This window comes from Python bivittatus, unplaced genomic scaffold (genome assembly GCF_059951505.1).
Source record: "Python bivittatus isolate LINGU-HERP-01145 unplaced genomic scaffold, Pbiv_v1 ctg000190_np1212, whole genome shotgun sequence".
In the NCBI taxonomy this organism is placed as follows: Eukaryota; Metazoa; Chordata; class Lepidosauria; order Squamata; family Pythonidae; genus Python; species Python bivittatus.
Window position 1 is genome coordinate 4245402 of NW_028277042.1, and position 24414 is coordinate 4269815.

Below are 24414 nucleotides of genomic sequence, written 5' to 3' on the forward strand. Positions count from 1 at the left end.
TGAGTTTTGTAATCAGAAGTGATGAAATACTTCAGCTCAGGTTAAGGAAGCCTTTTAGCTTACGATTATATCAGAGAAAAGACAGAGTTCAAGCAAGTGTGTGGCTTGTGATTGAAGACTGGAATGCCAGAGCTGCAAAACCTAAGGAGGAAAGTGTAGTTAGATGGTATGGATTGGAAAGTAAAATGAAGTAGGAGAATGATTTATCAGTTTATTCCACTCCAATGATCTCTTCAGAGCTGACACGGTCTTCAAACAACCAAAACAACCAATGTACACATGGACATCACTGATGGAGTACACAGAAATCAAATAGACTATATGCTAAGAGGGGGAGAAGCCCAGTTACAGCATCAAAGATATGGCCAGAAGCTGACTGTGGAACAGATTACAAACTGCTCATGTGCAAGTTCCAAGCTAAGCTGAAGAAGAAGAAAGGCAACCAGCTTCCACAATATGATCTTGAACATATACTCACCATTTTCAAGGAGAACATCAGGAATCGCTTTGAAGTCCTGAACCTCATTGATAGAGAACCAGAAGAACTGTGGTATAAACTTAAAGAATTTGTTAAGGATGAGTGTGAAAAGACATTGCAAAGTGGATGTCAGAACAAACTGGAAATTGCCAAGAGAAGAGAAGCCAAAGTCAAGAAAGACAGAAATTGCACGTCTTTGTTAAGTTCTTTCTGAGAGCTGTTAGAAGAGGCAAGAAACAGTATTACAACATCTGTAAAGACATCAAAGATGGAAACATCTGTGGGGAAAAAAAATAACTACCATTATTACTACTAAACTTTGAGCAAGCTTAATTAAATCAGGCAGTTCCTAGCGAAGAAGTTTCTGAACTTTGATGGCTTTTTAATAGAAACTGGCAACAATATACAGTAGGATTGTGTGTTTTTCTGGTCAGCTAAAATATGGCTAGGACATAGAGTCAGTAGCACCTGGTGTTTGAAGTGCTGAAGATGTTAATAAGTTTATGTCACAGCTTTTGGTAAGACTGACAGCGAAGAAGCCCACGGACTGTTGTTTTGTTCCATTGCATTGCATATAAATTAACCGTGTCTTTAACAAAATAGGCATTTTTTTCACTGATGTCAGTAATTTTATTTACATACTTTCTATAAATCGTATTTATCTGTTTCAGTTACGTAAAATGTAAATAGTAAAAAAAGCTTGAAGTGCCAACTGAGCCAAAGGTAAGAAAACTACATCCTTGAGTCGAGCTTGTGACTGCACGCCCGTTCCTATGCCGTTTTCTTGCCAGCATGGAAGGAATGAGCTGTTGGCTTTTGCTTCAGTTTCCTGGTTCACCCTATAACTCTGAAATTCCCTGGTCCTATCCAGACATGGTCCTGCTTAGCTTTCCAACCCAACTAGACTCAGCCAGGGATTGCTACCAGTTGAGACCTAGGCACACCTCTTACTTCAGTTAACTTGTGTTGTTGCAATAAACAGAAATATCCCCCCCCCCCCGACAAGTTATCAAACTGTAGAATTTATTGCATTTGTAGTCATTGTAGCATGTTGGATGTCTGGAAAACCAAGCTGGGTATTCATGACCTGGCTATTTAATGTAGAGTCCTTGGTGCTCTCTGAGCTTCGTTGTTTGCTTACAGACTTTTCATTACCTGACTAGGTAACATCATCAGTGCGATTGAGTGTGGGGTTTGCTCTCTGTTTATATATAGTAGCTTGCCCTGCCAGTGTTGGTGGTGGTGTGATTTTCTCCTTGCTAGTTCCGTTATTTAATGTAGCCTGAAATGATTAGAGATTGCAAAAGAGCTGTACTTGGTAGACAATGCTGTCAAATTATAAAGGAACATTCTTAACATCAGTGAAATATAATGAAATAGGTTGTTCATTATGTTACACTTGCTGCCCTTCACTAATCCAGAACATAGCAACTGTAGGGATATGGCTAGATAAATTAATTTCTCTACTGTTGTTTTGTGCTTGCATACCACTATGATTAAGTAAATGCTTTTCCTAAGTGGGATGTATTGGCAATGACATTTTTTTGCCCTGAGATGATGTTTATGTCAGAAGAAGTTACACAGTTCATGGCTGTCCTTGAGACGCTACTGTGTGACATGGTGTTCATAGGTTCTTTACGTCCCATTAGTGTCTTCTCTGATTAGCAATGGCTCTCCAAGTCTCTGAGTTAAAATTCTTGGGATTCCAAACATCTCTGAATGGAACTAGTGTAGGAATTAAATTCCAAATAGCAGTTTTCCTTGGAACTGCCCATCAGCTGTGGTCTTGGCCAGGATCCACAGCTTCAGAAAATAAGTGTGAGGATATAATAATATCCTTGAAAGGGCACACACATGTAATAAGAACTCAAACAAGCTTTACTGATTGCAAAATTGCAAGAAGATGTAAGTACAGATATGAATAGTCTTACCTTGAAGCAAGCTTTTCCTTAACATAGACGTTAGTCTACTAAGATTTACTATCACTTAATGTAAATTATACTTATTCTTCTAATACAGAATTATACTTATTCTTCTAAAACAGAAAAGCCCACAAAGGCAGTAGCACACTGTAAATGGAAGGGTCAGACCCTGACTAACACCGAAAGGTTTTCGTATACCAGTTGAAAATCCTCCCAAATCCTTCACTTAACAACATACGTTCCGAAGAAAAAACGTGCTCTCTTAAGATCCATTCAATTAGTTGCCCCTTCCCTCTTTGTTACACATGACCATGCTGTGATAAGGTGTATGATCAGGTCAAGATTAATAATTATCAACCTGAAGCAAACCTGTTAATCAGTTCCCCCTTCTAGATGAACAGGACGCAACGTTGCATATGAGGTACCAGAAAGTTTCATTTCCATCTAGGTTTGCTGTAGTATGTTAGGAGAAAGGGGATACAGTAATATTCTAAAGATGCAGGTTAGAATGAAAGATTATGAGAGAACAATGTGAAATAAAATGACTATGCATTATGATAAAGTAAAACTAGAAGCCTAATCTCATCAAGATCCATGGGAAGTTGTAATGGAATGTGGGAAAGACCTTGGGAGACAGGGCCCAGAGACGCTGCCAAGGGAACGGTCAAATAAGAGACAGCATAGCCCACAGTTAGACAATGGGCGGGGCAAGAGGCTCAGAAGGGACCCTCCCTAGTTTCTTGGGCTGTAAAGGAGACGGGGAGAACTGAACTTTCAGACTTGCAAGATTCTGGCAATGTAGTGTTACCATAAAATAGAATTAGTTGTGATTCCTATCTGGTTTACCTCACAAGGCCAACAGAAATATAGAAAGCCACAGGAAAAGATGGCATATCGGGACTCGTCCCAAAGCTCTTGTGATAATTGCTCCAGGATATGAGTGATTACTACAAGAGCATGTGAGCATTGAACATGAAGCTTGTGTATCTTAACTGTTACATCTGTGGGTTAGCTGTCAGAAGAGCAAGCCCCCCCCAATTTAAATTAACTAAACCCTTCTTGTAGATTGAATAGCCCAAGGAACAGGAAAGGGTAGATCTCAGACAACAAAACATTGTGATTCTATGGCTGGTGTGGGTCTTCCGGGCTGTGTGGCCGTGTTCTTGAAGTTCTGTTTCCTAACGTTTCGCCAGCACCTGTGACCGGCATCTTCAGAGTGCAGGAGCACAGACAGGAGCAGTTCTCTCTGTGCTCCTGTCTGTGCTCCTGCACTCTGAAGATGCCAGTCACAGGTGCTGGCGAAACGTTAGGAAACAGAACTTCCAGAACACGGCCACACAGCCCGGAAGACCCACACCAGCCATCGTATGCCGGCCGTGAAAGCCTTCGACAATACATTGTGATTCTATATTGGAACAAGAGGCATAGAACAAAGAACTAGAAACATTAAGCAAAAGGAGGAACCACAGTAAACCACAAAAACAGTTGGTTTCAGGCTAAGCCGAAGCTCCAAATAAAAAGCTGGAAGATAAAAGCAGTACAAAGCTAGAAGCAAAGTTACTGGCGTGTCTCCACTAAATCTGTAACACAGATACCTGAAGCTTGAGTCAGCATTTTTTCATAAAATAAGGTTAGGTATGAAGTAAGCAAACAAATGTACTCATATTAATTAGCAAGTGGGCCATAGGTTTCTAAGGATATTCCAGCATTAGGGGGTCTTCTATAAACCAGGAGATTCATGCACCAGGGGTCTTCTGTAAACAACATGTGACTTTTACCACTAACCCTTGGCCTTTCTTCCAACCTGGAGATTGAGGGGGTACCTACAAATCCTCAACTTTCCAGTACCATTTTAAATCAAACCCTTGATTTCAGTCCTTACAGGAAGGTATAGATAAACACACACCGATTATTAGCTTACTCGCCCATGAATCTTAATTAGCTATGACACATTAGGGCTGTTTTATTTTTTATTTCCTGGTGAGATTGAACCTATCAGCAGAGTTGTAGTGAGCAGCTCTGTCTCTGAGTTCACACATTGTACAAAGTCATAATGAAATTTGCTTGGTTTGGCTGTAGTGAGCCAATCAGTGGCTGGGTTGTTTGTGTGAACCCAGCTGATAATTCACAAGCTGTGGCTTTCAACTTGCTTGGCACAATGGGAGAACCTATCTTGTATGCATCGTGAGCTTGGTTCCTGACATCAAGCAAATGTATGTGTAGAGGTGGGCCTTTGTGGATACATTTTTCATATGGAGGCTTCCATGCCAGCTAGATGGATCAGAACATTCTACACTGTAAGTGGGAAATCAAAGGAAAGGTTATTTAACATGCATTTAAATTAGAGCTCTCTGGCCAGATCCCACTCATGTATTTATCATTAACTTTAATCCAGGAATAGATCTATTGAAATGGTTTGTTACTTGCAGAAAAATCTTATTACCTGGAGAGAAATCGTAAGCACCACAGGTAACCAGTTTGGTGTACTGGTGAAGGTGCTGTCCTAGAAACCAGGATGCTGTGAGTTCTGAGTCTCCCTTCGGCATCAAAGCGGCTGGGTGACTGTGATGGAATGGAATTCTGAAGGCCAAGCTCAGGGAGACAAACATTTTGATTGATGTCAGGCCTAGCCCAAGGAACTCCAAGAGACAATGCCAATTCAGTCCAGCTATGTTTATTAGCTACAACCTCTAGCAAGAATCTTCCCAGACTGAAACCCCAGTTCCCAAAGGCCTCCAGCCACAACAGTGTGAATTCCTCAGGGAGGTGCCTGTCTCATCCTCTTGTTCCTCCCACACTGTTCTGGTGAGCTAAGAAAATGTTTGTCTCCCTGAGCCTGGCCTTCAGAATTCCATTCCATCACATTGACTTTGGAACAGTCCCTCTCTCTCAGCCCTACCCACCTCACAGGTTTGTTGTTGTGGGGGAAAATAGGCAGGAGAATGAGGCATGTTCGCCGCCTTGTGTTATATATAAAAAAGGCAGGATAAAAAATATAATCGTAATCATATAATAACAGTAATAATAACTTCATTAAAAATGGGCAGCTTTAAGGCTCTCTTCACATTTGTGTAGCTTTTAGACTGTCTGAAAATTAATGCAAGCTTTGGTGTGAAGACTTCCTGAATAATTAGAAGAGTTAATGCACACAATAATAGGGATGTTCCCTTTTGTTCCATTCCTTATATTTAAAACATATGAAAATTAGTATCCCTCTAATCCAGTGTTTCTCAACCTTGGCAGCTTTAAGATGGGTGGACTTCAACTCCCAGAATTCCGCAGCCAGCGTGCTGGCTGGGGAATTCTGGGAGTGGGAGTCCACACATCTGAAAGCTGCCAAGGTTGAGAAACACTGCTCTAATCAATACTTCCCTGGTATACTCAGCCAATGTTTTAATCACATGTCAGCTGAATTTCACCTTTCACATTAGGAGCCTGTATGTCTAAAATACCAGTTCTTAATCCTGCTTTCTCTTTGGCTTCAGTTTGGCATCGGTGTGGGCAACAGGCGCCTTGTGGATGTCACCATGGAGAAGAGGGAGAACTTCCCACCTCTCAATACACTGAAGGAATACCTGCCCATTGGTGCTGCAGATAAAATTGATCAGGGCGGCGCCACCCCAAGGAATGGCGGAAACCAAGGGACCATGCAACTGAAAAAAGAAATCTCTCTCCTGAACGGGATCTGCCTTATAGTAGGAAATATGATTGGGTCCGGTATATTTGTTTCCCCCAAAGGAGTACTGAACTACAGTATGTCCTATGGATTATCACTGGTAATCTGGGCCATTGGGGGAATGTTTTCCGTGATCGGAGCTCTCTGCTACGCTGAACTGGGCACCACGATCACCAAGTCAGGAGCCAGTTATGCATATATTTTAGAGGCCTTTGGAGGGTTCATTGCCTTTATACGGCTGTGGACGTCCCTGTTGATCATTGAACCCACCAGCCAGGCGATCATCGCAATAACGTTTGCCAACTATATAGTGCAGCCCGTCTTCCCTTCTTGCCAGCCTCCGTACATTGCTTGTCGTCTTATTGCCGCTGCTTGTGTATGTGAGTATTTTGTGCAGGTCATTAGACCTGAATTTGCTTCCATCGTGGCTGGGGGAAAAAGGAGGGTCAGAACTGGAGATCCTGGCCTGTGATCTGGCATGCCCTAAAAAAATGATTTGCTTATGGCAAGATAGCCAGTGCAGGAGCACGGCTTGTTTGGGTAGAGGTACAGGAGTACCTTTTCTTTGCCCAGAAAAAGGAGAAAAGCTTGTGTGCGCTAGGATACTTCTGAATTGGGAGGCAAGTCCATCCTTCAGAAGCTCAAGGTGGCATCCATGGTGGTCCTCAACCCTCTGGAGTAAGTTAGCTTAAAGTCACCCAGTGAGCTTCCATGATTGATGGTGGACTTGAACCTTGGTCTTCCCAGTGCTTGTCCAATGCCTTTAACCACCACTCCACATTGCCTCTCCAATATTCAGTTGTTATGGCTTGAAAAGACTGATATAGAATTAATTCTTACATATTTTTCTGGACAAGCATGCACTCCAATAGCTTTCTACACAGTGTGAGTATAATGATTTATGGCTTACTAGACCATTTTGGACCACAGAAGATGAATTGGCACTCTGGATGTTTTGGACTAGACCTCCTTCATGTTCTTTCCACTTCCCATACTTTCTTGGGAAAAGATGCAGGTAGCTTAAGGGGTTGCAGACTGGAGTCATACAATTGCACACTCCAAATCTCCTTTTCAAGATTAAAAATAAAGCATCATAAAGCCCTAGCTGATAGTCCATCTTCTTTTGTTACAAGCTTGATTGAATGCAGGATAACCAGAATAAGTTCTAGGGGTCTTGGAGTTGAAATCCACGCATCTGCCAAGGTTGAGAAACACTGCTCTAATCAATACTTCCCTGGTATACTTAGCCAATGTTTTAGTCACATGTCAGCTGAATTTCACCTTTCACATGAGGAACCTGTATGTCCAGACTGATGAGATTCATCTGGTGGCCCCTCAAAGGGAGGCCTTTCTTTATGGATGTCTTCCACTCTGCCATGGTCTCCTACAGGAATCTGAAGTGCCTCAACTCTTGTAGGCATGTGTTACAAATATTTCTGCTAGTCCAGGTCTTCCTTATAAAAATGTTCAGTGAATGGTTCTGCTTTGGTTTGTTTTTCATCTCTCTCCCCCAACCCATGAATGTGTCTTTACATTGTTTTAATTTATTGTTTTCATGTTTGCGTTATAATAACTGCTGCTGTTGTTTTTATTAAGCACTTTGCAATTCAAGTCTATAGGAATTAGTATAGAAATGTATTAAATAAACTAGTGCTTCCCAACATGGGAAAAATGAAAAAAATATGACTAATTGGAGACTTAAGCCTTTACTGAGACATTTTACAGAGGGTGAAGAGAGGGGAAAAGCTTATGATTGAGCCAAGAGATCTACTCATACGTGGGCACAGTAATATGCCAGAGTATTAATCATCATGGGTGGATATATTTTGGGTGTGTAAGTAGCTTTTCTTGCAGGGTAATAAGTGATCTCAGAAGCTTGGGTTACAGCTGTAGTAGATGCAGACTTGCGTAATAGCCATCAGACAAATACCCTTTGAGGCTATTGAGGAGAAGAGATTTCATCACGCTGGTGTTTACGGAGTAGTTTCATAAGTTATTTGTGTTCTGACAAGATATTCCCTGTGAGTTGAGTTTGGTTGGTTGAATTGCCATGGGTTGAAAGAAACAACCTGTGCCTTATGGAAGGATAACAGCTAAGTGGCTTTTGAAAATGTTACTAAGGTTGAGTGCCCTTTGAAACTAATATGGTCCAACTACTGCAACCTGGAGGACTGTGTAACCGGAATGCTGCATCAGAGCAACCCTAGTTTTTTGACTTAACTTTCACCCAGATCAGCTGGGAAAATGGTGGGCACAAGATTTTTTATTATTGTTTTATTGCTGTTTGGATTGCATGAAACTTTTTTTAAAGTAGAGGCTGATTTTTCTATTCACACTTTAAAATTAAACCACAGCTTTTACCACAGTTGGTAAAAGCCAAGGTGATATAATACACTATTTTCCCCCCCTAATAACTGCATTTGCACCATTTTTTTATTCTAGTAAATCAGTTAAATGAATAAACAGAATTTGTCAATGCTCGTAGCCCAGCTGTACTCTCTGTTTTCTGTTTATTGCTGTCACAGTCTGCTGATAATCCTGTGACAAGTGTTTTAAGGGGAGCTTTATGCTCCTTATGTTGTTAATGGGAAAAAATGGTAGTGGGAATGTTGAACACGGATGCTATAATCTTAATTAATTCCATCATGAAAGAACAACAGGATTTTATTATGTCTTGTTGGGAATGAAGCATGTTAGAATTATGATACTTAAATAGGAGTGCAAAGCATGGATACTGGATTGTTTTTCTCCTCTCACCACTCTATTTTTCATTTGTGCTTGAAAATATTAATCAATTTGTTTTCATTAATATTAGTACTAGGCAGAAATGACATTCTTTTATGTGAGGCTTTATGTAGGAAACATTCTTTTCCATTACTAAATCTCTGCTCCTTAGTCAGAAATACTGTAATTAGCTGCTGTGATAACAGGTGGGGGGATCCTCTCAATTGTATCACTGTCATTTTCATTTTTTACTCCTCTTTTTCCTTTTAATTCAGTTCCCTTCATGGCCTGGGTTGCTCTAATCATCATTTTCTGGAATATTCAAGCTGTGTGAGCAAACTGTGATTATTGATTGCTGACTTCCAAAGCCATAATTTCAAATGGATTTACAAATCATGATTGGAACTCATATTAACTATATTTTGCCTGAATAGACATCATAGTATGATTAGAGCAGTGTTTCTCAACCTTAGCAACTTTAAGATGTATGGACTTCACCTCCCAGAACCCCCCAGCCAGCATGCTTTTAAGATGTGTGGACTTCAACTCCCAGAATTCTGGGAGTTGAAGTCCATATATTTTAAAGTTGCTAAGAGTGAGAATGATTGAATTAGAGCATAAAATAAGTATGGGAAGGCAGAAGAGAAAGGTCTCTAAAAAGGCATGACCTTTCACAAGCTACAGACTCCATCAGATGCATCAACTTGTTAGTCAGAAAAGATGCTCCCAGACTCCTTCTGATTTTTGGCTATCATAGATTAACATGGTTGTCCTTCTATAATGCCAGGAATACTCCTGATTCTCCTTATGGTTGTTCAGATCCAAACATCAAATGGAATCATAATGTGGTTTGTTTGATTTTGGCCTAGTGCAAGGTATGAATCCACTCATTGTATTAACTGAATCATGGTTTATTGCTTCTAGAAGTGAAACAGGCTACTATGGCTACTTAGCAACCTGTAGCTTAATATGTAAATCCAGCTTATTTTCTGATTTAACCATTGCAGATTTTTATAACAAACTTTTTAGAGAGAAAAATAATGTATTTTAGTCTAATGGATTGTAGAGCGTTTAAAGGCCTTTGATAAAGCTTAGAGTATCAATCTCTGGTTATGTATTATTTCTGTAGAATTGGTTTCATATACAAGGTATCTTTTAGTAGAAGGTTTCCTTAACAGTGAAACCAACTTTTAAAAAAATAAATTACTATGCTTTTTGAAAATAAATTACTATGCTTTTTACAATTACGCACATAATTGTAACTGTACTTTTAAAAGCAGCCTACAGCTGAGGAAACGTATCAGAAAGGAATAGTTCCGGTTAAAATGATGGAGAAGTGTGTTGGAACTAACTTTATTTTTTCCTGTTCTTCAGATACCATAATTTTCTTTAAAATTAAAACTCTCCAACTGTTTTGTTGCCAAGTGACAGATTTGAAGTGGCATTTCCTATTTTCAACAAAAGTGTGTCAGTTAAAAAGAAATGTTTTTGTTAATTTAAAAGACATGGATTGTAAATGACAGTCTGAAAATGAACAATATTTTCATGGTTTTGGTATACTTGCCATCATGTTTCCTTTATGAAGTCCTCCTTGTTTTGCCACTGAAGTGTTAAAGAGCAAACAAATTGTTTGTGTGCCCCTTTTAAACACTGTGTTCTCCTTAACTCAACCTGCTAAGCTTGTTTACTAATATGGCGTGGTGACTATTAACTCTGGCATGGAATAGAATTTCAAGCCAGTGCTTGCTTTAAAACTACTACCACCACCATCACTTTCTAATGCCCTCCTTGCTTCCCTTTTTGTCTTGTAGGTCTTCTAACGTTTATAAATTGTGCCTATGTTAAATGGGGAACAAGGGTGCAGGATGCATTCACCTATGCCAAAGTCATTGCTCTTATTGTCATCATCGTAACAGGAATTGTTAAACTATGCCAGGGTAAGATTAATAGCTGAATATATAGAAGTTTGTATTGATTATATTGTATTGAGAGTCAGTTTGGTGTAGTGGCTAAAGCATCAGGCTAGAACCTGGGAGAACATGAGTTCTAGCTCTGCTTTAGGCACAAAGCCAGCTGGGTGACCTTCAGCCAGTCGCACACACTCAGCCCTGGGAAGAAGAAGGCAAGGACCAGCCACTTCCAAACTCTGCAGTGACTCATCCATGTAGCCATCAGGAGCCAAGACTAAATAAAACAAGATAACTAGTTTGGTGTAGTGGTTAAGGCATCAGACTAGAAACCAGGAGACTGTGAGTTCTAGTCCTGTCTTAGGCACAAAGCCAGCTGGGTGACCTTGGGCCAGTCTTCTCTCAGCCCTGGGACGAAGAAGGCAAGGGCCAACCACTTCTGAAATCTTGCCAAGAAAACTGCAGGGACTAGTCCAGGCAGTCACCAAGAGTCAACACTGATTTGAAGGGGGAAAAAAAAAAGATCAGCAAAGCCATACATTGAGGGAGCACCCATGTGGGTTATTTTTGAACAGAAGGCATAACACATGTTGATCCCCTCAGCAGCTAAGCTGATTCAAAGGGTTATGTTAAAGAGCTCCTTAATATGAACAATTTCTGTTTATGAAAAATAGATCTTCCATTTTAATGAACTTCTGGGTAGGCATGAAAGAGAAATTGTGAAATAAGCTAAGCTGGAAGTAGAGGTTTAGCAGTATTTTCAATGGATTTAACAGAGAAAAAGGTTCTGGCTGCACTGCAGCATTAATCAGTTTAGCAATGCATGGATTTATGCTACACCCAACAAATATTTTATGAACACTCAGTATTTATATGTACTTAGCACTATCAACCCCTTCCATAATTCATTTCCCTCTTATTCCCCTTCTAAACATTTTTGTAGGTGTGTGTATACTGTTCTTTTGGGAAAATACTTCCTGCATCTGGTAAAAGGAACTGTAATCCATAAAAGCTTATTCCGTAGTAATTTAGTTAATCTTTAAAGTAATACAACTCTTTTTTTTCCTGCAGCAGACACAAATGACTGCCCCGTGGGGAGTGTAGTATGTTAACAACCTAACTTGAATCTGTGAACAAGCTATGTGTGGTCACTAACTTCTTGATGTGTATATTTAAACATACAGCTGTGAAAATTGTAATTTGAGTTGAAATTTTCAAGGGGAAAAGAGGTGATAAAGAACCCTTTCCCTTTAAATGGTGCTTGCAGAAATTTCATCCTGCCAAACAGCTGTTCTTCCCCATCTCCAAATAAAGAGGAAGAGACAGTGAGGTCCAGTGATAAAGATACTGGACTAGAGGGGGGTACCTGGGTTCTAGCTGCTTTGAGGGTCTTGGGCCAGTTCCTCCCAGTCTGAGACCTGTTGCGGTTTAGATCTTAGACTAGGAATGGAGGGACCCAGGTTATGAAGATCTTATGAAGTTCTTAGGCTAGGAATGAAGGGACCCAGATTATGAAGATCTTATGGAGATCTTAATCTAGAAATGGAGGGACCCAGGTTATGAAGATCTTATGAAGATCTTAGACTAGGAATGGAGGGACCCTCAGTCACAGAAGCCAGCTGGTGACCTTGAGACAATCATTCTCCTTTAGCCCTAATCAGTGCCAGACTCTGTGACAAGCTGGCTGATAAACAAAATCCTGTGTTGCATCATGCTTTGATGTAAGAACTAGGTGAGTGCAGTGCAAAAATCAGTAGACTCCACAACTAGGCAGGACAAACATTAAGAAGGACAACATCATTTTGTTTATTTATATCCCAGGCCCCTTAATCATAGGCCTTCACTAGACAAAATCCTATTCAGCACCAGCAAGTAATTCCATCGTGAGTTTTGGGATCTTTCACTCATGCTGGTTACTTCATTTGCATAGCAAACAACCTTGAGTGCTGCTTGGTTTGTATATCAGTTGCTCAGATAAGAAGAAAAAAGGATTATTCATCTATATGATTCTGTGAAGTATGAATTGCATGTTTTCTTCAGAATGGTTGCAAGTTTCTTGAAAACCTGAAAATTCAGCGTAGGTATTCAAAACAATGCTTTGGTTTTATCTTCCTTGCTAGAATCTTACTCTGATTGACCCAGTCTGAGATCATTTATTTTCGGCTGGGAGCATTTTGGGACTACAACTATTGCATCATTTTCTAGTCTTTGTTAACATCTCTAACATTTTGAGTTTCAGCCTAATCAGTCCTGAGGTCTAGGACAAATTTAGATTAGAACAAAATCTAAATATAAGACACACACATGCATGCCCTTGTATCTCTATGGGTATTGTCTTATAGGTTTCATTGGAATAGTAAGATTTTTAAACCACTACTCATAATTTGGACTGTTTTTTTAAAAATCAAATTAAAGATGTAAGTTTTGTTGTTAATCTAAATATGCCTGCCTCTGTTACAATAAAAGTGGTTTATCTTGCTTCATAGGATTAGCAGTGACATCTTGCTGTTTAATTCCTTTCTAGTGAAGACTGGACTTTTGGTTTTACGTCTTCTGGATTTATTTAGGAACTTTTATTGCTGGAGTCTGAACGAACCTTGAAAATTAAAAACCAAGCACCAGTCCATTGGAATTCCAGCAAAACCTATTCATTGCTACAACTTAAACAACTTATTTATCTTCAGAATGTTCACTCTGCATTAACTCTTTGCATATTAATATTTGTATATTAGAATATAGTTTTAAATGGCGTAATATTATGCAGCTTCCCTCATATGACTCCTTTGACCAAACTCTGACAGTGCGAGAATATCAAGGTTAAAGAATTAGAAGGAAGTTGAAAAGAAAGAGGGGGGGGGAGAAACAAGTAGTAATTCCTGGAAGAGTTGATTTCAGTTGCTGTTCCTTCAGCCAGGATCAAAGATTAATGTGTCTACACAGAGTGAAGTTCTACAACTCCAATGATTGTTCCCAAAATAAAATTCACTCATTCCCAGCTTGTTATATAATTCCCAGATTTCCAACCTGGATTATTTAAAGGTTGGGGGCTCCTCTTTGGCCTTTCGCCAGCAGTGGAGAAAGGGTGCTGCCCCGAAAGATGAAGACAAAATGGAGCCAGCCCCCTCCTCTACTTAGGCTGGTTCTCAGAGCTGATTTTGGGTGGCTTCACGTGTACCTGGATTGACAGATCAATTTCCTTAAGGTTTAGGAATTTTTTAAGAAAACCCTAACTTCTACATGGCTTTTCAAATCTTGTAGAGTCATTTATGGGTTTATGTAAATTGTTCTGAGTTTCAGGCCTGAGCTAAACATGATCCCCCCCCCCCGAAAAATCATAAGTAGTTATGCTGAAATATAGATTATATCTTGTTCAAAGTTCTCTGCAATGGCTGTTCACGTGAGTGAGAGAGTGAGCGTATTAGTTAACCTCATCCAGTTAATACCGTATTTCATTTGGTCCTGAAATGTGTAGCGCAATACTTAAATTATAGTATTGTTTGAACATAAGTTTGGCCTGTGAACCAGCCATGGGAATGACCTTAAAAAGCTGTTTTGGTGACCCTTGTCTGCAGACTGCTGACAAGGTTGCTTGTATTTTAAAGCCAAGATCTCTGAGCCCCTTTCCTTCAGCCCTACTTGTGTTTTTCCTTTGTTTCTTGTCTATTGTTCAGTTTTGGCCACCTGGCCTTGCTGATCTGTTTTCCTTATGAGCTACAGTATCTGAGCTATTGTAGGTTTATCATGACCTGTTAAAAAAAATTATTCCTGTTTGGTTTGGAAGTTTCACTCCTACATTGAGAAAATAGGAAGTCTGCATTTTCATTATGCTGAAAATGCATTTACACCTTCAATATAGTCAGTCTTCATCAGTTGGGCCTATGCCAGTGATGGCAAACCTATGACATGCATGTCAAAGGTGACACACCGTGACGTTTTGGGTGACACGCCAGCATTCACCAACACCTGACAACAACTGTTCTCCCTGTTTGAGTTACCAAAGAAACTGAGTTTGTTTTACTTGTATTTCATTTTTGTAATTATTTGATGTTTCTTTGTCTAATACGTAGCACCACACATGATTGGACTGTCTTTTTTTAAATAAATGAATATGTAAAGAATTGTTTCTCTTTTGTTCGGGGTGGTGGGTGTGTGTGTGTGTTTGACACACCAGCAGAGTCAAGTTCGGCATTTCCCGAATTTTTGACACGCTGAGCCCAAAAGGTTTGCCATCACTGGCCTATGCAGAAACATACATTATCATAATGCATCGTATCCCTTCTGATATTATGTTTGCTTTGACATCCTTGTAACTCAGCTGTCTCTGTTGTAACTAACCACCGTCCATTGCCCTGGTTCTTCATAAGGAGGTAAGATGATGAAATTGATTTAAGGGCCTGATTTATATTGATCACTTTAAATATTGCAGAGAGTTGTAGGTAAACTCCTATGAAACAACTTTGCAGTTGGTTTTCTAAGTCATACTGAATAAAAACAATTAACTGCCAGTTTTAATAAAACCGTTTTTTATTTAAACTTCTTTTATCCGCTGTCTAAAAAAAAATACAACTTGGAAAAATGGTTTGTGTACTGAAAAATGGAGAATGGATGTACCTTAATAAAATGTCTGTCCTTTCAGTATATCCACAATTAAATGTAGATTTGCACCTTTAACATAGATCCAACTTCCCCTCCTTTGTTTAACATCCAGCTGAATGAAGTTTCAGGAGAAATTTTAACTTGCTATTGTATGGTGTTTTGATTGTAATAAATGTGTTGCCCAACTATGGATTGGGCATTTTTACTCATTCATCACCACCTTGTAATGCAAGTACAGTAATAGTTAGTTGCTCTAGTAGTAGTAGTAGTAAACTTTATTGTCATTGTACCTCGTACAACGAAATTAAATGTCATCCCCAGTGCACCTTATACATATAAAAACCATAGAATAAAAAACACAATAGAACTATACAATAGAGTTCAGTATAGTTGCAGCTCTGAGATAAAAGCTATTCAGCCTATTTGTCCTTGTTTTTATTATCCTGTACCTGTATTTGTTTATTCGTATAAACAAATTGATCTTGTTGGAGCAACTTCAAAACTATTTCCTAGTGGCTGAGATCAAATAAGAAAATAAGACTAAACCCTGATGTCTGTGTGTACTTTTGAAACCATTTTTTCCGAAAGGGCGTCTATTGGGTGATTTAATATGTGATTAGTCTAAAGTTAGATTATCTGGTACAGACCCCAAAATAAGGAAGTTGGTATTGTTTTCTCATAGTTCTTTGAAACTGAACAAGTAGATATCTACAATCCTGGCACATTTAAGACACTGAATCCAAAATCCTCTGCTCTAGATTAAAGCAGAGGACTTTTTCACATTTCCAAAAAGAGGGATATGACTTTGTCTCCCCCCCTTTTTTTTTTAATGGGTGCTTAAAGAATGGGCATGTTGAATTTCCTGGAATTGCTGGGAGCATGGATATCTCTGAGTTGAAGTTTTATGGAATCAAGCTTCTATAGCCATCAGAGTTTCTACCGATTGTAATGCCTTCTTTAATATGGAATCTTGCTAAGTTTCTGGTGGGATTACCCAAAGTTTGTCAGATTCAGCAATTTTGTGATATTATGGCTAGGTATTGCATTGCATCATATTATGTTATGGGTATCACAGGTTCGGTATGGTTGAAATTTTTCTGATATGTTTGCCTCAGGATCTAAGTCAACCACTTCATTTTGTACAATCTAACGTTGCATTTATTTCTCTGTTTTTCTTTTATATCCAGGATACTCAGAACACTTTCAGGACACTTTTGAGGGATCATCTTGGAACCTTGGGGGCATTTCTCTTGCACTTTATTCTGCCTTGTTCTCATACTCAGGTTGGGACACTCTCAATTTTGTAACTGAAGAAATCAAAAATCCAGAAAGGTAGGAACTTCTTGGAGCTTTGATTTAAAAAAAAAAAAAAGTTTAAAGACCCTCACAAAGTTTTCAACTGACACAGAATTTGACCCCAGAAATTAAGGAAACAGCATGCATTAATATCAGTATCTTTGAATCATGCAAATATAAAAGGAAAAGGATCCAATTATGAAGTTGAAGAGATTCATTAAAGAAAATTTGGCTGCTGTAGGCAACAGAATGTAGCACACTGCTCGCCGAATTGAGGCAGTTGAGCATACCTGCTTTTCATGGCTTAAATCTCTATAAAATAATAGTGTTGAGCTGTAAATGTTTTGTGCAGTTTGATTTAAAAATGACAGGGTGGGATAGAGTGTCCAAGTACTATACATGTTATCCTGTAGATACTCCAAACAAGCTTTTTAGTTAATTGCGCTTATTTATAGCATTTGGGTGTGCACATATTATTTCCCATTTATCACTTTCTTGTATATTCCTACTAGCTTTTCCATGTATTATTTTTTTACCCACATACACAATAACATTAAAGAAGGATAAAATGGCTACACCGTGCCTTTGGACTGACAGTACCAAGAACTGTTGGTATGAAAGTATTCTTAAAGTTGCCAAGGTTGAGAAACACTGAACTATCCGCACAGTGGAATTGACTGGCCTGTCTTCCTCACTTTATAGAGTCTTCTTCAGATGGGTCCATCACAATTTATTGTATAGCAGTTCAGACTTTCCCAGCTTAATGGATTTTCCTCTGTAAAAACATACATGGAAGAACTGATGGAAAGCACAGAAGGAGCCCAATCAAAGATGACATTGTCAGGAGCTTGTAAAAATGTTCTGAATAAAAGCAGGACAATGGTGTTGTAAAGACTTGGAAATACTTTGATCACATTGTGCTGGTTTGCACAATCTTAATGTTCTAGACTTGGATGAAGCAGACCTGTTTTGGGGCTGAATCATATCCAGAGCACCCCAGATCTCTTCCAGTTTGTAGGAGTAACTTTTGGAAAAGACTGGACTGAACCAGCATGGTCTGGAGGAGAAATGGAATGTTCTAGAATTCTCAGAACATTCCTTTCCCCAAAGAGTGGGTCTGCACATGCCTAGTAAACATGTTTGGGCTTCATACTTTAGAATCGTAGAATCATGGAGTTGAAAGGGACATTAGAGGCCACCTAGTCCAACTCCCTACTCAGTGCAGGATCCACCAGAGCATCTCTGACAGGTGACCATCCAGCCTGTTGAAGATCTCTAGTGAAAGAAAGCTCACCACTTCATGTGGCAGCCTGTTCCAACAGTTGATAGCTCATACAATACAGGAGTTTCTCCTTGTCTAGTCTGAACCTTCTTCCTTGTTGATTTAACCCATTGGTTGTATCTGCTCTCTGGAGCAATAGAGAATAAGTCTATATCTCCTCCTGTGTGATAGCCCTTCAGGTGTTTCAGGACCTTAGCTATCTTTTCTGTAGGCTAAATATCCAGACCATTTAGCCATTCCTCATAGGGCTTGGTCTCCAGACCATGGACCATCTTTGTAGCCCTCCTCTGAACTTGTTCTAGTTTATCATCTTTTTTGAATTCACATCTCCCTAATACCACATTTGGATTCTAGATTATATATTATAGCTTGCATGTCTGAATGCTCCTCCACAGAATCATATCATGCCTTGGAGCCAAAAGTTCCAGTCTGATGGTTTCTTTGATATATTGGTTTTTATATACAGTCACTGGGAGGGAATATGGAATGTGAGTCTCTGATGGGATCCTCACATCATGTGAGCCTCTGGACAGTCAGTGCACATTAACAGCCTCTGGAACAGATGGAGTAATGTAAATAAAGCACTTTTTGAAAAACCTAATGTGCTTTAATGCATTTCTTAAGTTTTTACATGGTTCTGTAATCACTGTAAATATGAACAGATGATATTCCAGATTTCAAGCAGTTATTTGTTGGAGGAAGAAAAGTGCCTAGTGACTATTACTAAGGTATTTTCTTTTTGTTTTATTTGACCAGGAATCTGCCTCTAGCTATTGCTATTTCTATGCCAGTTGTGACAATTATCTACATCTTGACCAATATAGCTTACTATACCGTGTTGGACATTAATGCTATACTTTCTAGCGACGCAGTTGCAGTGGTAAGTCTGACCTTACTATATTTGTTAGGATTTTGGCCTTGAGTATGTGCTTCTGCCTGAAGAATTTTATATTGTGCTATTGTGGCTTTCCTGTCATTGCAATGACCCAATTCCTATTTTTTTCCTCCAGTTTTTAATAGCTTGATTGCTGTTGAAAGAAAAGAGAAGGTCAAGTCATGCCTTTTATCCCTGAGTGATTTGGCAGCCATCCAGACTGAAGGAAACAAGGTTTAGAAATATTGTTGCAGCCTCATATACCTGGTGACTAATTGGCGAAATTGCATTTCCTCTGGACTTGTTTTTAATCAGGAGGCTGAGTGATGATTTATTGGATTAAATCATCAGTTACCCTTAGACATGATTTTAACGTAAACCCCTTTGATTTCAAAAGGAGGAAAATGCAATTAATGTAATTTGGATTCTGCCCTCTCAGTGTGTGATTCCTTTTAATGGATGGCAAAACTAGGCCTTCCTCCCCTGTATCTCAGAATAGCTTAGGGATCCATAGACCTGAAAATGCTACCCAATTTGAAGTGGAAGAAACCTGAGTATTTCTGCCTTTGTGCTAGCCAAGTTGGAAACAGTATGTGTCAGTTCATTGCTGGTGAGACCTTGTTCAAAGCAAGAATGAACACTTCGCATTTCATCTTAGGAGTAGCATAAAAGGTTTTGCACATTACCAATTAACACATTGCCGACTAACCAAAGGGTATGAAAGAGTCTTATATTTTACATGCTGTTGATACCCCACATAATCATAGAGTTCTTTTGACAATGTTGCAAGATGTTGAACAAGGCAACCATTATCTTATTAATTAATTAATTAATTAATTAATTAATTATCTAGGTTTCAAAAAGCATAACATTTGAACTTATTGGTGGCAGGCTGATAGGTTACATCACTGCCTGCTTTATAGCTCCACTAAAACTATTGTGACAAGTAGAGCTCTCCTCTATGACAGGTTAGCATCTTTATGGAATTTAAGATTTTGTTTTGAAGAGTTGAGGTCTCTAAGTCCAATGAACACTCATTAATTTTTTTATTATGCTAGAAGTATATGATACATTATTCTTTTTTGTCGAGTCACAAAAACCCAGTTTCATCATTCATTTGGTGCAAATTCTTAGTAGCTACTTATATTTGTTTCCTTCTTTAACAAACTCTTAATGTGGTATACAGGCAGTCCCAGGGTTAAGAACACCTGGGTTACAGACAACCCATAGTTGAGAACAGAGCCTATTGTAGCAAAATTCGAGTTAAATACACAATGATTTGAGTTAAATACACAATGGTTTGAGTTCATTATACAATACTACTTGTACAGTATTATAAAATAATATTGTTCTGGCTTACATGCAAATTCGACTTAAGGACAGACCTCGGGAAAGGAACTTGTTCTTAAACTGGGGTCTACCTGTAGTCTTTTATTCTTGTGAGATCAGATTAAGATACGGTTATTTGATCAAGGACACCCACGTCGTAATATGGTTTGTTTCATTTTAGATTAACACATTGTGTGAACTCAGCCAAAAGTGGCTTATTTATTAAGCAGTGGTTGGACTAACTTGAGGTCACTGGATGATTCATATGTAAAACAAGTAGCAGTGTGAACATAAATTAATGAAAATGTCCATATTTGTAATTGGCTGGATCTAGATGGTACAAGAGACATTGCAATTTTCTCTTTTGCTTCTGTTTCATCTAAATGAATTAGGTAATACTGTGTCACAGTAATCCAGGTTTTCTCAAAAATGTTTCATTAGCTACCATTTGTTGTGGAAGGAGAATTGTGGGCACAAACATGTCCTCTTGCATGCTTAGCTTTACGCGGTGCATATTTTGGGGAAAAAGAGGGAAGAAAAGGAGGAGATTGATTCTATTGTTTTTAAGGTAGTTCTGACCACACTATAACAGAATGTAATATAGTCAGAAGACGTTTTAAATATGGAAAATAATACAGTACTTTTCAAGCTCAGTTTGACTTTTTAAAAAGTCTATCAAAAATATGCAACTCTTTTAACCTAGATTCAGCTCGTCTTTGACTCTTAGAATATCAGTGTATATTGTTCGTACAGTAGTATAATATTTCGTTCTTGGTAAGTATATACCCTGTATACGATCAAAGGTTTTCTTTTTTGCTCTTTCTTGTGAATTTAGAAAACTCTCTTCTTTTCCCATCTTGCTTTTCTAAATAGTGGCCATAATTAGATGTTGCACAGAATGGTATGCTTTGGCCCTGATTGTTCTGCATCGTGTAGGAAACCAAAAACAGTGTTGGAAAGACTCATTAGACAGTACTGATTGGGCAGTTTTGAGTATTCAGTGCAACACATCCCCATGGAGTCAGAAAGATCTGACAATCTGAGTTAAATGCCTTTTTTGGAAGGAAAGCTTCTGTACATGGTTGTCTTCCATATGGTTCCTCGTGCTGAAGAAGCTTCTGACTTTAAAAGATTTTAGCAGTCATCTTTTTCTGCTCAGAGTACTGTAGTCAAAGTAGTGAGAGGCAGCTAGAAATCTTAGCACCTTTGGATGTCAAAGCTTAATTCCCATAATTTTTATGAGAATCCATGACAATGCAAGTGCTATAAATCAATTTAGGAAGATACAGTTACCTGTTGTGGCTCCCTCGTGATAGCTCAGTGACCTGGTTATTGATTGAACGTTTAGCAGTTGGGTTCCTAGGCGACAGTTTGTGGGAGCAGTGCTTGCATTGATCATGCATATGCTAAAGATCTGTGATCTGCTTTTGATCCAACAATCATTCACATAGCTGAGAATAAAGTGCAACAGGGCAAAAAAGGGCTAAACAATTAAAACAATTGAAGGGGGCTTCTCTAATCAGCTGCACCCGTTTGTTAAAAGCTAGAGGCAAAAGCTAGAGATTAGGGCTGTGGTCAATGCCTTTCTAACACTGGGATTCAGTTGGGCACTGTGCAAAAAAGACCCCACGCTTCATGTGGCTGAGCAGACCAAGAAGCAACTCCCCAGATTTCCAGAAGATCTCTTCAGTGTTAGTCTGGAGCAAATGCAGAACCTTGGAAACTCTGATAGGAATTTCTCAGCGTACAGTCAGTCAATTAAGGTGTAGTCTCCCTGAATACTTTGAGATGCCGTTCCCTGGATTTCTCTCCACCTGAGCTGAGTTTATGTGATAACCTGTCAGCTAACTCATCAATTCCTTTCCTTTCCCAGCCTCCCCAAAATCACCCACAGGAGGGGAAGCAGAAATCATCCCATTTCTGCCTATATAATCCAAGATGCAGATGATTGTGAAAGAATGGGCTGTTAGAAGAAACTAACACCATTTTCCATCATTTTCTTACTTCAGTTGCAATCCTGTTTTTTTTTTCTGCGCAGCCATATGCACAGAATAAAAAAATCATTCTCCTGATCGACTATCATCTTCCTGTCCTTATTTTAACTTCTGAATCTCTTCAGGTCTAAGGGTAAAACACTTACAAGCCTGCCTGTTTTTCTGTTCCAAAGCATGTAAGCAGGGATTTTCCTTGCACTGTTAAATTCCAAGGCGGAACTGGATATGAGTTTGGGAGCAAGATTCCACTTGCTTATGTTGTGTTTATTTGGAAGAGTAATCGTGCCAAAGCTTAGTGGGGAAACAAATGAGGCAAACAATTACAGTATATAAGTTACAATCTGATAAACAATTAATTGCTTCGTTTAAACATGTAAGTTTGCTTCATTTGAATCTTCACTGGACAAGCTTCTTCCATGTAATTGTGGTATATTGATACATTTATGGTTGTGCAATAACGGTTCTGTTGAACCTTTTTATTCATGTTCTTGCTTCCTCCGAGCTACCACCCTTAAATTCCAGTTGAGGTATTATTGTATTAAAAACCATTCATGTGTATTTCAAGTCCTATTTTTCTTCTGGACAAAAGCAGATAAGCTTCGGTAAACATCAAAAATTAGAATTTGAATATAAATGTGGAGTGCCTGCCATGCAGAATAAATCCAACTTCACTGCTCAAAGGTATTGGGTGAGCAACAGTTTGCTCAGACAGAGAAAGGTTGCAAGCCATCCTACTTCGATGATGCTCATGGAGAGATGGAAGATGCGCCAAAGCGTTGGAAAAGTTGAAGTGTGGCTGAGCTATTCTTTCTTTCAACGTTCTGGGGACCATCATTTTCATCCATGGAACTTTTATTTCAAGGCCATAGACCCTTTAAGAGTTCTTTCTTGGCATAATATCTTGTTTGTCACATGGCTATAATCAGGGTGGATGCAGCAAGCCGCAGCTAAATTTTTAGTATGATAAATGTTGCAACTGCCATCGTGAAAACATGAATCCTTGAATACAGATCTTACAGATACAACCGTAATACTGCCTGCGGGTAGGCCTTTGATCAGCACCAACTTATCATTTGCTGCACCCAGGAATTCCCCATCCATTATCATGTGTCTGCAGGAAAAAAAAGACTGAACAGGTGGAACATCTGTGAAAGAAATGGCCAGGTGCTTAGCATGAGTTCAGAAATGTTTAGATCATGCACGATAGCATTAATCTCCACCCTGTTGCCACTCCTAATTCTGAATTTTGTTCAGCAAACGCAATGATTTTGTTACTGGCTGCGGTTTTTTCTATATACATTGCTATTCTAGGACAGTATTTTCTGGGATTCTATCAATTTAATTTAGCAAGAACCATGTGCTTCAGTGCACAGTCATTCACTGAGTACCCCTTGTTTTGTGAGCTCCAGTATGTACTTATTTCGCCCATTCGCACATTCAGATTGCCGTGTTTCTGATCCTTCCATCCCTTCTGATGTGCTGTTCTGTTCACTGGAGGGTTAGGGTTAAGCTTTAGAGTTGGTGCTTGCAAAGCTTGGGAACTGGAGCTGAATAAGGATTTGGTTTCTTTTATTGCAGATCTAAAGAAATATGGAATACAGAAGCTTAACATGACTTTTTTGCCTATCAAATGAATCCAATTATCTAACTGTTATCAGGAAAACAGACACTAAAATATTACAGACTTAGACTTTCACTGACTCCTTAATTCCTGATGTGATAAGCAGGTTTATTCCCAGTTCTACTTCGTTAGGTTTATTACCATACTAAAGTTACAGTTAGTCTCATTTGTCATTTGTGCTCTATTCTGTTTCAGAGAATGAGCCGGTTTATGCAAGTGAATGCAATTAACTTTGGCAGACCTCCCCTTTCTGTTAGTATCTTAACTTCTGTAGCCTTTTACAGATAACCGTGCCTTGAGTGCCAGCTGAATTAATCGAAATTAATCACTCTTCAAGGGTTGGAAAAGTTGAAGTGTGGCTGAGCTATTCTTTCTTTCAAAGTTTGGGGACCATCATTTTCATCCATGCAACTTTTATTTCAAGGCCGTAAACCCCTCAAGAGGTCTTTCTTGGCATAATATCTTGTTTGTCACATGGCTATAATCAGATGGATGTTAGCAACTTTCTTTTTCTTTTATTAATTCTTGCATATCTTCTTCTTTGGCATTTTATTTGTTTTATTTATTAAACCAATTTATATAGCTACCCATCTCACCACAGGCAACTCTGGGTGGCATATGACAAAGCTAAAAACAGTCAATAAATACATTAAAAATATAAAAAGCAAAATAAAACAGAATAAAAGGATGTTGAAAACAAGGGAGCCACCTCACT

At 38.9% G+C, this 24414-nt stretch overlaps 1 protein-coding gene across 2 annotated transcripts in view; it reads left to right on the forward strand.

Annotated features, from left to right (window-relative positions):
* SLC7A6 (solute carrier family 7 member 6) overlaps positions 1 to 24414 on the forward strand; it is a 38341-nt gene that overhangs the window by 5114 nt on the left and 8813 nt on the right. For both annotated transcript variants that reach the window (XM_088135967.1, XM_088135968.1), the window contains exons 2-5: positions 5886 to 6456; positions 10612 to 10737; positions 16491 to 16635; positions 18638 to 18761. In XM_088135967.1, the coding sequence (XP_087992093.1) occupies positions 5928 to 6456; positions 10612 to 10737; positions 16491 to 16635; positions 18638 to 18761 (924 nt within the window). In that variant the 5' untranslated portion in view covers positions 5886 to 5927. The remainder of the gene's footprint in view (positions 1 to 5885; positions 6457 to 10611; positions 10738 to 16490; positions 16636 to 18637; positions 18762 to 24414) is intronic.